General features: G+C 39.2%; 1 protein-coding gene across 1 annotated transcript in view; it reads left to right on the top strand.

The window, feature by feature from the left end:
* MAPK6 (mitogen-activated protein kinase 6) overlaps positions 1-12,290 on the top strand; it is a 42,617-nt gene extending 30,327 nt beyond the window's left edge. Inside the window, exons 4-6 of the mRNA XM_006831638.1 lie at positions 3,788-3,952; positions 7,905-8,106; positions 9,923-12,290. Of these exons, the coding sequence (XP_006831701.1) occupies positions 3,788-3,952; positions 7,905-8,106; positions 9,923-11,027 (1,472 nt within the window). The 3' untranslated portion in view covers positions 11,028-12,290. The remainder of the gene's footprint in view (positions 1-3,787; positions 3,953-7,904; positions 8,107-9,922) is intronic.
* The last annotated feature ends 2,337 nt before the right edge of the window (positions 12,291-14,627 follow it).

Raw genomic sequence — 14,627 nt, 5'->3', positions numbered from 1 at the left:
AAGTTTGAAATATCGTGAGAATTATTAGCTTCTGACTGAGATAAACACAAAAACATGCTGTTGGAAAAATGGTACCGATTGACACAGGGGTTGCCAAAAGATCTTCTGTTTGTGAAGCACAGTAAAGTGCAGAATAATAAAATAAAGCAGGCCTATGTATCTACGGTAGAATTTCCCTGTCACACGGCAATGCTAGTTTAACCTTTTGAAAAAGTGCCAGACTGTTAATTCACAGCCTCTGGTTTCCCACTGGCACTGCCCAATATCTGCACGTTTTCAGAGAACACTTCTTATTTCTTTTTGAGTGTGGCCATCTTAATGGGTGTGAAGTAGTATCTTACGGTGGTTTTGATTTACGTTCCTTTAATGACTAACTGGTATTGAGCATCTTTTCATGTATTCACCATTTGTGTATTTGCTTTGGAGAAATGTATATCCAGACCCTTTGCCCATTTTAAAATTTGGGATCTATTTGTCTGTTTAATTACTGAATTAGAAGAGTTTGTTAGGTATTCTGGATACACATTCCTTATCAGATAAATTATTTGCAAATATTTGCTCCCATTCTGTGGGTTGTTTTTATTTTTTTTAACCCCTTTTTTTTTTGTTTTCATTTTTGCTGTTATTCCTTATTGCTGTTAGCTGCCATTGAGTTGGCCTCCTACTCACGGCAACCCACTGTGATGGAGTAGAGCTGCTCTAAATGGTTTTTCTGGCTGTCCTGGCGTGGCATTATAGGATAAGCACTGAACTGCTTGTTAACCACAAGGTCAACGTGTCAAACCCACTAGCTGCTCCTCAGAACCCTTATTATAGGGTCGCTATGAGTCAGAAGTGACTGAATCATAACAATAACAGGCTTTATTGAAACACATCACCGGGTCTTCTCTTTTGTGTAAGCACTGGGTGAGTTCAAACAGCCAGCCTTGAGATTAGCACTTCTCACACTCAAGGGGACAGGAATTTCACTTTGCCTGTAGAAGGGCAGAGTATCAAAGAATTTGGACATGTTTTAAAGCCATTACAGTGATGAATGCATTATCAGAAAAATACAGAAAACAAATTGAAGTCTTATTAGGTGATGCTCCAGAGTCATGTGAAGTGCGGCCAGAATCCATTTGGCATAATCAGACGTTGTTGATGTAGGGCAGTATAAAGAATTTTTAATAACAAAAATTACTCTAAGCATGGTTTTATCTTAAACCCATGTAAATTTGAAACAGTAATCAGTAAGAATTTTTGAAATGATTGCAAGATCTGGGTGGTGATTCTCTTCTTGCTTTACGAGGTGCTTTATTGATATATGTGAAACCTTTCCATTAAAATGGCATGAAGAAAGAGCTAAGTGTTTAATTAGGTATAGGCCTCAAGTGGAAATCTGTGGATTTTTGTAATTTACAGGAAGTGCCCCTAGACTTTCCACTGCATTTCTTTTGTGCATCTGGCTTGTTACTCTGTTGGTATTCCATTTCAAGCTACTTTTCTTCCCTTCTCCAGGTTTTTGATCCAGCACTTTTTTCTCTTTTCTTGCATCTTCATTTTACACCCACTACTGGAGTGTTTCTGTCAATAATTCAAACGTTTAGTCGAACAAAATATGAAAATTTTCTCCTGACCCCAAACCTCCTCAGCTAGTCAAACTCCTGAAAAAGTGCATTCTTGCTGCCTTTAATTGCTCTTCTATGATTTCTTGACCTCTCAAGTGAGACTTTTGCCTTCCACCATGCCATCCCAACTGCACTCACCAAGTTCACCTGAGAGCTCTTACTAACTCGCAGTCATCCTCATTTGTCAGAGTCTTTGCTTCCTTCTTGAAATACTTTTTCACCTATCTTCTAGCATAGCATTCTCTTGGTTCTTCTCCTTTGTCACTGGTCTCCTTTAGCTTCCTTGCCAATTCTTTCCTTTGACCTTGCCCTCAGTTGGAATATCCCAGGTTAGTCCTTGGGCTCTTTACTGGGTGATCTAATTTTATTTCATTCCTTGAAGTACCATCTATATCTGAGTATTCTCAAATTCCTATCTTCAGTCCTGACCTCTTTCCTCTAAATTTTTGATTCATTAACTCTTACTTAATCTCTCCACCTAAGAGACAAGTCTTATTTAACAGAATTTCTGATGTTTCTCCCTCACACTTTGTCCTTCTGCTGTATTACTCATCTTGGTAAACCAGCAGCTCAGGCCAGAATGTTGGTATTGTCTTATACTATTGATATAATTGTGGACACTTTCTTTCAAAATCTATTTAGAATCTCACTGCTCACTTTATTACTACCACCCTGGTAAAGTCAGCCATCATATATCTCCTGTTGTAATGCAGGACCTTCTAACTGGACTCCTTGTTTCCATGTTTGCCTTCTCTGGTCTAGTTACCACAGCTCGAGTGTTCCGCTTATAACATGTCAGTTTGTGTCGTTTCTGTGTTTCCAGCACTGATCTCATCACCTGCTCCTTTTCTCCCTTTTACTCCCCAGCCACTCTGCTTCACCTCTGCTTGTTCTACTGTGCCTTGTGCCTCTCAGCCCTCTGAACCTTTGTAGTATTTTCCCATCTTCTGAAACTTACTTTTTCCATATGAATGTATGGTGTATTCCTCACTTTTCTTCAGGTTTCATTTTAATTCTAGCCTCTGCCATCCTATATAAATTAACAACCCTATCCTCAACCTCCCCCTGTGTTCTCTATATTTCTTAGCTTACTCTGTATTTGTTCATAGCATTTGTTACCTTTTGACATGGTATATGTTTACTGAGTTATCGTCTATCTTCCTTCATTAGATTGTAAGCTCCATGAGGTTAGGGACTTACTCTTCAATTGTTTTACCACTCTCTCCTCAAGTATCTGGATTACTGTCTGGCTAATAGCTGATGATCCAGGCAACTTTGGATGTTAACTGAATTTCTAGAAATTAGTGGAGAAACAAATGGTATGTTTTTTAGTTGCCCATTTATCCTGAAGTTCCCCCTTTTAATTCTTTGTTGTTAAGTACTGTTGAGTCACTTCTAACTTATAGTAACCATATATAGAGTTTCTGAGGCTTTAAAAAATTACCTTGTGGAAGCAGAAAGCCTCATGTTTCTCCCACAGAGCAACTGGTGGACTCGTACCGCCAACCTTGTGGTTTACGGTCCAGTACTTGTGTGGCACTGAGGGTGAATGTGCTGGACTGCATTGTCGGTTTGAAACACAAGGTCGGTGGTTCAAGTTCACGAGCCACTCCTCGGAAATCCTGTACAGAGTCTCTATGAGTCAGAACCAACTCAGTGGCACTGAACAACAACTTAGCCTGTGGAGCCACCACGCTCCCATTTCTTAATTATTGTTAAGTGCCTTTGAGTCGGTTCTGACTCACAGTGACCCTGAATAGGGTTTCCAAGGAGTGGCTGGTGGGTTTGAACTGCTGACCTGTGGTTCACAGTCAGGTGCTGATCCTACAGTGATTTTCCCTGAACTTACAAGCAATTAGTGGTATAGCTAAAACTAGAATCCAAGTCTCTTAAATGTCTCAATTCATTGGTCATGCATTCACTGATACCTTAGTGTGAAGCCCAACTTCATGAGTTGATTCTGTATGGAAACAAAGCGGCTAAAAATAAATTATTCCTTAATGGGAATAGAATTTTTTTTTTTTAAGCAATTGGTAATATTTAAGTCAGTTAAACCTGCTAATAAAAGTGATATATTAAAACCAGTTCCACATAATTTTAGTATGTTTACTGAGAGCTAAGCAAATATTGTGGAATGCTTTTATTTATGTTGTATTTGATTTTGATTTTTTAAATCTCAGGTGCACATGAACTTGAACAGATGCAACTGATTTTAGAATCTATTCCTGTTGTACACGAGGAAGATCGTCAGGAACTTCTCAGCGTAATTCCAGTTTACATTAGAAATGACATGACTGAGCCACACAAACCTTTAACTCAGCTGCTTCCAGGAATTAGTCGAGAAGGTATTTTGACTCAAGAGTAATTATCACATTAATGTCTGTACTGTGTGTGAGCAGTGTGTATAAATGTGTTTGGGGAAGCTTAAGCTTTTTATCATTGTGTAGGCTGCCTTATCCCAAATAATCTTTAAATAGATACTTAAGATAATACCTAAAACATCAGCTCTCATTACCCCTTTTTCTGTCATGGTACTTAGACTAGAACTTGTCTCTTGCTCCTCTGAATAATTGTCTAGATTCCAGAAAGTGTATCCCTCCTTCCTGGTTCTAATCCCATATACTTTTGCGGCTCATACCTCTGATAACCTTTCATAGGTGAGCATATTGAAGCACTGGCTCTCACTAAACTAGAATGAAGTTCTCTGAGGTTTATTTATATGTTAAATAAGTATGGATATGAATGTGATGTTTGGGTGTTCTTGTGCACCTCCCCTCACTTCATATCAGCTGGGTGGTTTACTCTCAGCTCTAGTCCTCTGTGGCTATGTCCGCAGGTCTCACCATACTTTGGACCAACCAGCCCTTCCTCTTTTCTCTCATTACTAGGTCTATGGGAGTATATGGAATGTGGTTAAACTCGGCTCATTTCTTCATTGCTGCCTTTCCCTGTCTTCCACTCACCAGTAGACCAATGTGGTCACCAGCAAGCTTCCATGCCTACCCATGAGTTCCCTTTGAGTTTCAGTCTTAGAAGGGGGTTTGCCTTGAGAACAATTTGCTTTTTTTAAATTGTGAATTGTCTGATACTTGTTTTTTGTTTTTTTTTGTAGTAGCCAATTACACTGCCATTTTTGTTTTGGGTTTTTCCTGATGATCCTTCTTTGAAGGATCTGTCGCTCTAGCTATTTCAGGCTGGTCTGCTTGTCCTTTCTGGTGGGAGTGTCCCACCTCAGAAGGTTATGGATGGATGGGGCTCAGGTTTCCACCTAAGGTCCTATACACTGAAAAGGCTCCTCTGCAAGAGGCCTATTTCACTAGTCAAGTTGTAGAACCCCTTTTAGGTATTCCAAGCAGTTATAGGCTGAAGATTTCTGTAATCATGTTTCCTAACATTCCTTTCTATCCCACACAAGTGTCTGTTTTACAATAGTAGGCAAGGGAAACTAATATTCATAAGGCAGACAAGCATCTTAGTATTATTTCCCCTCTTCAGACTATGCTTTGATCGCTGTATCACAGAGCCCTGTTGTTCCAAGGTTGAGCATGCATCACTGGTTACCTCTGTCCCATTTAGCCCATGCAAACCTGTCTCAGTGTTCCCCTATCTACCTTGTTCTTCCACCCCTCCCCCCTCGTGTATTGCCCTCCCCTGTGCTCTACTGCCCCCTCCATCCCACCCCCACTGGTTTCCAACAAAGAATTCTTCCCCCCTGCCACCCCCCTTTGTATGGGTATCTTAAACTTTTACAGTAACGGTCTTATGCAATATTTGTCCTTTTGTGACTAATTTCACTCAGCATAATGTCCTCAGTGTTCATCCATGTTATGTGGTAACTTGTAGCCTCCTTGTTATTCTTCAAGGTAGCATAATATATTCCATTGTATGTATGTACCAAAGTTTATTTATCCATTCTTCCATTGATGGGCACTTAGTCTGTCTCCATCTTTTTGCTATTATGAATTTGTTGTGCATTTATCTACTTGTGTTGTGGCTCGTATTTCTTGTGGATGTATATATACCAAGTAGAGGAATTCCTGGATCATAAGGTATTTCTATTTAGTGTCTTCTGCTTTTTTGAACTTCGCTGTTATTGTTGGTGTGAGATGATAATCTCAGTGTTGTTTTGATTTGCATTTAATGGCTAATGGAGTCCTGGTGTGGCGCTGTGGGCTAATGCATCAGACTGCAAAGTCGTTTGAACTGCAGGGTTGGGGGTTCAAGCTCACCAGCTGCTCCTAGGAAACCCTAAACAGGGTCGCTATGGGTTGGAATCGACTCGACAGCACTTAACAATGGCTAATGATTGTGACCATTTCTTCATATTTTTATTGGCTGCCCGAATCTCATCCTTGGTGAAGTGTCCATGTCCTGTGCCCATTTTTTAAATTGGGTACTGCCTTTTTCTTGTTAGAGGTCTTAGAGTTTCCTATTTTAGAAATTAGTCCCTTGTCTGATACGTCATTGCAAAATTTTTTTGCCCATTCTGTAGGTTCCCTTTTTACTCTCTCGGTGAATTGGGGAGTTTCTTGGCTACATGTTTTTCTTCCCACCTGTAGCCCCACAGTTTCCAAGTACTGATGATCGTACATCACTGGACTGCCAGCCACAAGGTTGCAGTTCAAACTCACCAGCCGCTCCTTGGAAACCCTATACAGGGTCTGTGTGAGAACCAACTCGACAGCACTGGATATCTATCCCCCTTCCCTCAATGAGAGTAGTGATCATCTTGGACCAGCCATTCATAACACTACCTTGAGTCACATGGCCACTGAGCTAATCTTCTGCAGGAAAACAGAGAGCAGCTTCATGGTGCTGTGAAATGACAGGGTAATGTGGTAGAGAGGAGTGGGAAGAATATAGAGGGAGCACAGGAAAGAACCTTGGCTCTGACTTCAGCAGGGAATGGAGAGCTGGGAACCTGACGTGTCTTCTTGGTAGTCTCTATTGGACCAATTGGAGGATTGAATGAGATAATGTATGTGAAAGGACTTTGCAAGATGTAAATAACTTTAAAAATCACTTTTTGTTCGTATTAATGAGAAACTGGGAATTGAGAGCCAAGTTCCTTCCAGAATAGAGTTTAATTTTTATAGAAGGGCTCTCTCTCCCTTTGAAATAGTAAGGACTAGAAGGTATCTGAGAGAGTGAAGGAGGCACTGAGCTATATGTGAAGTGTATTTTTATCTGTTAATGCTGCTAAAATGTGACTGATGTGAAATGGGTCAGTAGACTAGTACGACGACTCCTGTCGACATCCTTGCACGAAGCATTTTTATTACGTCCTAGCCGTGGTGCTACGGGTTAAATACGCGTTGGGCTGCTAATAAGGAGGGAGATTGGTGACTCAAGCTCCCCAGCTGCTCCACATGGCTGTCTGTTTCTATAAAGATTTATCGGACTGGAAACCGGAAGGAACAGTTCCACTCTGTCCTGTCTTGGGCACTGTGGGTTACAGTGGGGTTTGTTTGTTTAAATCCTGTGCTTTACATTTAATCTTTATACCTTAAACCACTGCCATCAAGTTGATTCTGACTTACAGCGACCGTTTATAGGGTTTCTGAGACTAAATCTCTCGGAGCAGAACACCTCATCTTTCTGCCGTGGAATGGCTGGTGGGTTTGGTTTGCCATCCTTGTCGTTAGTAGTCCAGTACTTATCGTACAGTACTGCCAGGGCTCCTCCTTTTACACCTTAATAGTTACTTCAGCAAGATTAAATAACCTCTCCAGTCTAGCTAGTAAATCAGCTAATAAGCTAGTGATTCATAAAGCCAGGTTGACCAGTATCTGTGACCATCAAGTCAATCCCAGCTCCTGGTACACCTGTGTGCTACAGAGCAGGGCTGCACCTTGGGGTTTCTCGATTGTACAGATCACTGGCCTTTTTCCACAGCACCACTGAGTGGTTCACACGTTCAAGTTAGCAGCTGATTGCAAACTACTTGTACCAGAACGATATGAAATTGCTGTCATATGATGATTTGACTGACAAAATGGCACTTTCGTATCTTAATTGGTCTGATTCGAAACGGTTTTTTTTTTTTTATAAGAAGAGATTGGGGTACATTAAAAAGTCTGTAAAATCAGGTAAGTGTATTTCATTTCCTTGACAAAGCTTAACTTGAAAACCTTTTCATTATCTAGTCCAGTTTATTCTTGTATGAGCTGACGTCCCTCTACTGTAATCCTGTTGTGTTGTATGAAGTGGTAATCACTTAAAGAAATGAGACCAAAATTTTCAGTTTTTCTCTATATTAGCAACTTTTCTCAAAATGGTCCACCCTTCCTTCTGCAGCACTGGATTTCCTGGAACAAATTTTGACATTTAGCCCCATGGATCGGTTGACAGCAGAAGAAGCACTCTCCCATCCTTACATGAGCATATATTCTTTTCCAACGGATGAGCCAGTTTCCAGTCATCCCTTTCATATTGAAGATGAAGTTGATGATATTTTGCTTATGGATGAAACTCATAGTCACATTTATAACTGGGAAAGGTAAATTGATCCTTAAATCAAGAAAATATGTTTTAGCTATATATGATAAGACAGTACAGAAGTCTTAAAAATCTTAAAAAATTATGTAATTAAAAACTGTATGATAAACGTAGTTGGCAAAGTTACATGCTACTTAGAAACAATTTCAAAGACGTCAAGGCATATTTAGAATAGAAGTCTTTTAAATGTGAAGATTTTAAGATGTTGAGTGACAAAAGTCAGCCTGATACAACAGAGCATTCCTGTAGCAGCTCAGGTTTCACTGTATTGGTTGGTTGTATCTTAGTATAGAAGTTGTTTTATACCTAGGGTGTAGGCTGTATTCCAATTTCTTTCCCTGGTGCTGGTGGTGATACTCTGTGGAGTCGGTTCCGACTCAGGCTTGTACAGGGTTTCCGAGGCTGTAAATCTTTCTCCCGCGAAACAGCAGCTGGTAGTTTTCAAACTGCTGACCCTTGCAGTCCGACTTGTAACCACTAGCTACCAGAAATTTTTCTTTCGCTAGTGACATAAAAATTTATTTCGGGATGTTCAATATTCAGTTTAAGGAACTTTTCTAGTCTGAACAGTATTAAACCTCACTGTAATTAAAGAATTAGAGTCAGCCTCCCTCCACTTGTACATTGCCTGCCCTGTCACCTATGTCAACGTGTATACCCTCTAGCACCTGTATCATTTCCTCCTCCCCTCAAAAACTATCATAGATCTTTTTTGTTGTTGTTGATGTACTAAAAAAAAACCATGCATGGGTATACAATTGTTTAACCAACCAAAGGAAGTCAGCCTCCCGGTTGCCAGCACATAACCTTTCTCTTTCCGTGAGTCTAGAGTCCTCAGCTGCTCGCTCTCTCCATCTCTGGTGTCACTGCTTCTCTGGTTAGGGTCCCATATTCAGCTCATGCTCTTTTTCTTCTTGATGGTCCTAGGGTCCTTTTGTTCCTGGAATGTAAGATTAGAATTACTTTCATTTTTTCTAAAAAACATTTTAAAGCTGTCACATACATAGTTCTTTTCTCATATTCTCATATATCCAAACATCTTCCTACCTGTGTATTTTCAACCACATTTAGTTAAGCCATATAATCTCTTTTCTGTTCCCTCTTCCCCAACCCCCAATGATTTTATTTTTCTCTTAGTCTGCCTCTGCTTGGACACGGTATGGACAACTTGCTGTGATGTTTCAGTAAGAGGCTATAACTTTGATTACTATATATATACAGTGAAACCTGTTAGAGCTGGATCTCAATGGGACTGCCTTTGACAGGGTCAAGTCTTAGCAATTTTCTTTTGCTTTAGTGGAAAAATACGAGTTTTCCTTCACTGACAGGCTTCCACCTTACACAGCTTCCAACTTCCACAGCTCTTAACTGCATATACATGGACAGATGTTTTCTGTTCATGGTCATGAGTTCCAGAAAGGTTGCTCCTCTTGCCTAGTCTACTGATTACCAATTGGTAAAATTCTTGGTTAAGAGATCTTTTGTTTGAATTGAACCTATACAAGTCAGCCATCCAGATTTTTATCTGCAGCTGTTTTGAGGTAGATAAAAAATATACTAGAGAAAAAAGAATACACATATGAAATAGTCATTTGGCCTTATTTAAGAATAGAGGACTCAACAAATTATATACTTTATTGGCAGTTAGTATTCAATAAGATAAGTTCCTAGAGGGCAGGGAAAGCCCATAACTGATAACTTGTATTAACCCCTCATAATCATAGCCCCTCATAATCATAGCAAAGTGTTTTCACATAAAAGGTGTTTGATGGTGAATTTGATGTGAACTCATACTTTTTTTTTTTTTTCTTTTTCAGGTACCATGATTGTCAGTTTTCAGAACATGATTGGCCTATACATAACAACTTTGATATTGATGAGGTTCAGCTTGATCCAAGAGCTCTGTCTGATGTCACTGATGAAGAAGAAGTACAAATCGATCCTCGAAAATATTTGGATGGTGATCGTGAAAAGTATCTGGAGGATCCTGCTTTTGATACCAGTTACTCTACTGAGCCTTGTTGGCAGTACCCAGATCATCATGAAAACAAATATTGTGATCTGGAGTGTAGCCATACTTGTAACTACAAAATGAGGTCGTCATCGTATTTAGATAACTTAGTTTGGAGAGAGAGTGAAGTGAACCATTACTATGAGCCCAAGCTTATCATAGACCTTTCCAATTGGAAAGAACAAAGCAAAGAGAAAGCTGATAAGAGAGGCAAATCAAAATGTGAGAGGAATGGATTGGTTAAAGCCCAGATAGCACTAGAGGAAGCATCACAGCAACTGGCTGAGAAGGAAAGGGAGAAGAATCAGGGGTTTGACTTTGATTCCTTTATTGCAGGCACGATCCAACTTAGTTCACAGCATGAGCAGCCCACTGATGTTGTTGATAAATTAAATGATTTGAATAGCTCGGTGTCACAACTAGAGTTGAAAAGTTTGATACCAAAATCAGTAAGTCGAGAAAAACAAGAAAAAGGAATGGCAAATTTGGCACAATTAGAAGCCTTGTACCAATCGTCTTGGGATAGCCAGTTTGTGAGTGGAGGGGAGGACTGTTTTCTCATTAACCAGTTTTGTTGTGAGGTCAGGAAGGATGAACATGTTGAGAAGGAAAACACTTACACCAGTTACTTGGACAAGTTCTTTAGCAGGAAAGAAGATACTGAAATGCTAGAAACTGAGCCAGTAGAGGACGGGAAGTTTGGGGAGAGAGGGAATGAGGAAGGATTTCTGAACAATAGTGGGGAGTTCCTCTTTAACAAGCAGCTTGAATCCATAGGCATCCCACAGTTCCATAGTCCAGTTGGGTCACCACTTAAGTCAATACAGGCCACATTAACACCTTCTGCTATGAAATCTTCCCCTCAGATTCCTCATAAAACATACAGCAGCATTCTGAAACATCTGAACTAAAACACTCAGCAGACATTTCTCTTTGTATTCTTCATGAAATGTGTTTTGTCTTTTTTATTACTAGTGTTTTAAGTCATTTTTTACTTGAATCAGATGGTATCATTTTGGTAAGGATTTCATTAGTTCTTGGTTTTTAAAATCCAGACTTATTTTCTACATGTGAGATAGTTGTCATTCTAACTGGCATGTCGTTTGCACACAAAAATAAAGTAGAGCAAATAATGCAATGCAGGAGGAGACAAAAGAAATGCACTAAGACAAGTAAAACCATCCTCTCATAGAACAATGATCTGTTTTACAGGAAACAAAAATCTTGCCTTGAAATTTACACAGTGAGACTGTACATACTTGCATGAAAATATCTATTTTTTTCCTAAAACATTTTTCATTCATGAGTATTTTCAAGTTTTTCATACTGTACACATTTCTTAAAACACATGATACCAGCAGCAACTGAAAATGGATGCCGAATTTGGTACACATGTGTTATCTACCTCAAGGTAACAAAAGTATGTGGCAAACATATACCACCCATAGTGCTTCACAATACGCACTTGTATTTAGTCAGCGTTTAGTGTAGTAAACTATTCTTAAGATTCATTCACTGTTTATAAATGTTCTGGTATACATTCTTTACAGTGAAGTGTTAACACATCACATCTTATTTATTTTAGCAAATCAGTATATTTTCTGTATTTAATTATAGAAAGTTAACTTAGTTTTTGAAATTTATTTGCAAACACACCTTTTCCATTCGGCACTGTGGTTTGTTGCCTACCTAGCTGAGTATTATGTCAGCTTATTCTAAGGCTGTCCGTGTACTTTATTTACTTACGTGCTCATTTAAGTCAAGTGCTCACTGTGTAGAGGAATCTGTATTTTGGAGGTGCTTGATCTATCTACAAAGAAAAATTAGGAATTACTTTATTATAAAATGCTCCTAGAAGTCTTAATTGTGTTTATTTTTAAAACAAATGAACTGTAATGTTAGACTTGTGTGCATGGAAGTAATTAAGGTACATTTCATTATTGTAGTTTGAAAGTTGTACATAAGACATATTTTGTTTTTACTGTATGTTTTTACCGAATGATCTATTCCCCATCCCAAGGCAAGCATGAATAAAATTAGGTTAAATGTAGCATGTGGCATCGCAGTCTTCTCTTAGAATTTTGTTTCATCTATTTTATTTCATTGAATACTGTCTGTATCTTTGGTTATACTGTTTGAAGAAAAAGGACAAAATAAAACATGGCCAGCAAATATGGCTCCTGTTTCACTGCTTAGGTACTGAGATTTCTCTGCTTGAATGAAAACTGTAGCAAAACCTTACTTTTTAGTCCTAGTTTTCTTTAGTGTCATTGAATTGTGGCTATAGTTAAACTCAATCTAAAGCCATTCTTGTCATCAATGCCAATTCTATTCACGTCTCTGAACTGCTGCCTTCTCAAAAAGTAGTTATAATTATTTAATCTGGATTCAAAAGACATTTAATGCAAGCAGTTTTTGAATGCATGAGACCTGTCAGTCACATCGTGTGAATTTTTACCTATGCTTTGGTTACCTAGAAAAGAAAGGCAAGCTCTGAAGATCAGTACTGAGAGAATTCATTTGTTGTGGGGAGAGACTACTGGGGAAAAAAGGGGGGTGGGGGCACGTTTTGAGAGCTGGGCAGGTGGCTAAGTGTAGAGACTTTTAAGTATTCTGGACCTCCAACACAGGATACAAGGGAAGAAAATGGGCAGCGCAGGGACTTTGCTCAGTGGCATTCCTTCAGTCTATGCTAATTTTGTTCCAAAAATCCTAAAACCCTGTGAAATTAAAATGCTGTTATTACCTGAGGGAGGGACCTGTTGTGTGCTGTTGAGTCAGGTCTGACTCAGAGAGATCCTGTATAGGGTTTCCAAGAGCGACTGGTGGGTTTGAATGGCCAAACTTGTGGCTCCCAGTCCAGTGCTTACCCTACAGCATCACACTTTTAAGTGTCTTTGAGTCTTTTCCGACTCATAGTGATCCTGTCTAGAGTTTTCGAGGAGTGGCTGGTGGGTTTTAACTGTCTACTTGAGGTTCAAACTCATCTTGTGGCCCAGGGCATTATGCTGCAGCGCCTGCCACAGTAAGATTTGTTATTTTCTTACGAGAAATTTTTAATCTATATTTATAGCTGCCACTTGGGGCAGTTTCATTGCTACATGCATAATGATCTGCTTTTAGTTACTGTAATTTGACTTTAAAGCCATGAAAGGAGGAAATAATGTAAAGACTTGGAAACCCTTCATATAAAGTGTGCCTGGCCTTGAGGGACCCAGGCCAAGTATTGAGTTGTAAAGTCACATAATAAGAGCTAGATGAATTGCTGTTTCCCCAGGCCCACCCCTTTGGAATCTAAATGTCTTCTTCATGTGATGGTTTTTTGTTTTAAAGTATTTGGGTTCTAAAAAATGCCCTGAGATTAGAAAACAAGAGTGACAGTAGGGCCAGAGGACAATAACCCTGTTTATGGGCAGTTGATTGCCAAGACCAAGGTACAGACTTAATTGTTTTTTAAAGAATTCTCTTTTCAATAACTAATTCTAACTTAAAAGACTTTTTGGCTGTTATGGAGCTCTCTGGCTTTTGGAATAATCTGTTATTAGATTTGTCAAAATTTCTGAAAAGCTTAAGCATGAGGCTTAATTTGGAACCAGAATCCCTCCATTCCCTTTTTTTTGGTTATTTTTTAAAGTGAGATTTCAAGCATACAGAAAAAGTTTATGGGATGATTTTTTTTTAAGACGTGCAACTACTTGCTTTCTCAGTTCATCCAATGCCACTCTGAATTAGATACACACCTACAGATAAAACTGAAGCCCACTCTGGCTTCACTTTTACCATGTATGGTTTTGTAAGCATGGTTTGGCATATTTTTAAAATTTCATGAGGCATACTTGCAACTTGCTTTTTTACTGAGTACCTGAAATTATTTCCATTTCACATGCTGACATGTCATATGTAATGCAGTAGGGTCTGACTCAGTTGGTTTCCAAAGAGTGGCTGGGTGGGTTTGAACTGATCTTGTAGGTTAGCAGTCCAGTGCTTATTCTACAGTACCACACCAGGATTCCAGTGTATAAGGGGGTTTTAAAATGGGAGAAATGCAATTAAAAGGTAACGGAATTTTTCTACAAACTTTGAGAACCCACTATAGTTGCACATTTTTGACCCTTTTCTGATTTATTTTCTACTCTGAATTTTTTTGTTGACACTGCGTTAGAAGGCATACTGAAATCAAGGGGACTTTTTTTTTTTTTTTTTGCATAAGCATTTTGATAAAATCATGAGCCATGTGTCCCTAATGGACTCTGGTGGTGGGATAGTTGGGGTGAGGCCCAGTTCTCCAGTTGCACATATTACAACTGGAATAGCAATGTTCTAAGAGACCTGAGAGGCTGATGATGGTGAGCAGTATATGTCCCAAAGGTCACAAGAGGGCTTAAAAGTGACATTTAGGTGGTTTCCAAAATTCACAAACACTGTTAAGGGAATTCTTGTGACCATGTGCAAGTGTGCCTTCAGAGTATATACAAGTAGAATTGCTGAGTCACAGAGAATGTGTCAAGTTG

Source organism: Chrysochloris asiatica, unplaced genomic scaffold (genome assembly GCF_000296735.1).
Source record: "Chrysochloris asiatica unplaced genomic scaffold, ChrAsi1.0 scaffold00004, whole genome shotgun sequence".
Classification (NCBI taxonomy): Eukaryota; Metazoa; Chordata; class Mammalia; order Afrosoricida; family Chrysochloridae; genus Chrysochloris; species Chrysochloris asiatica.
This window is presented reverse-complemented; position numbering and strand designations above follow the sequence as displayed.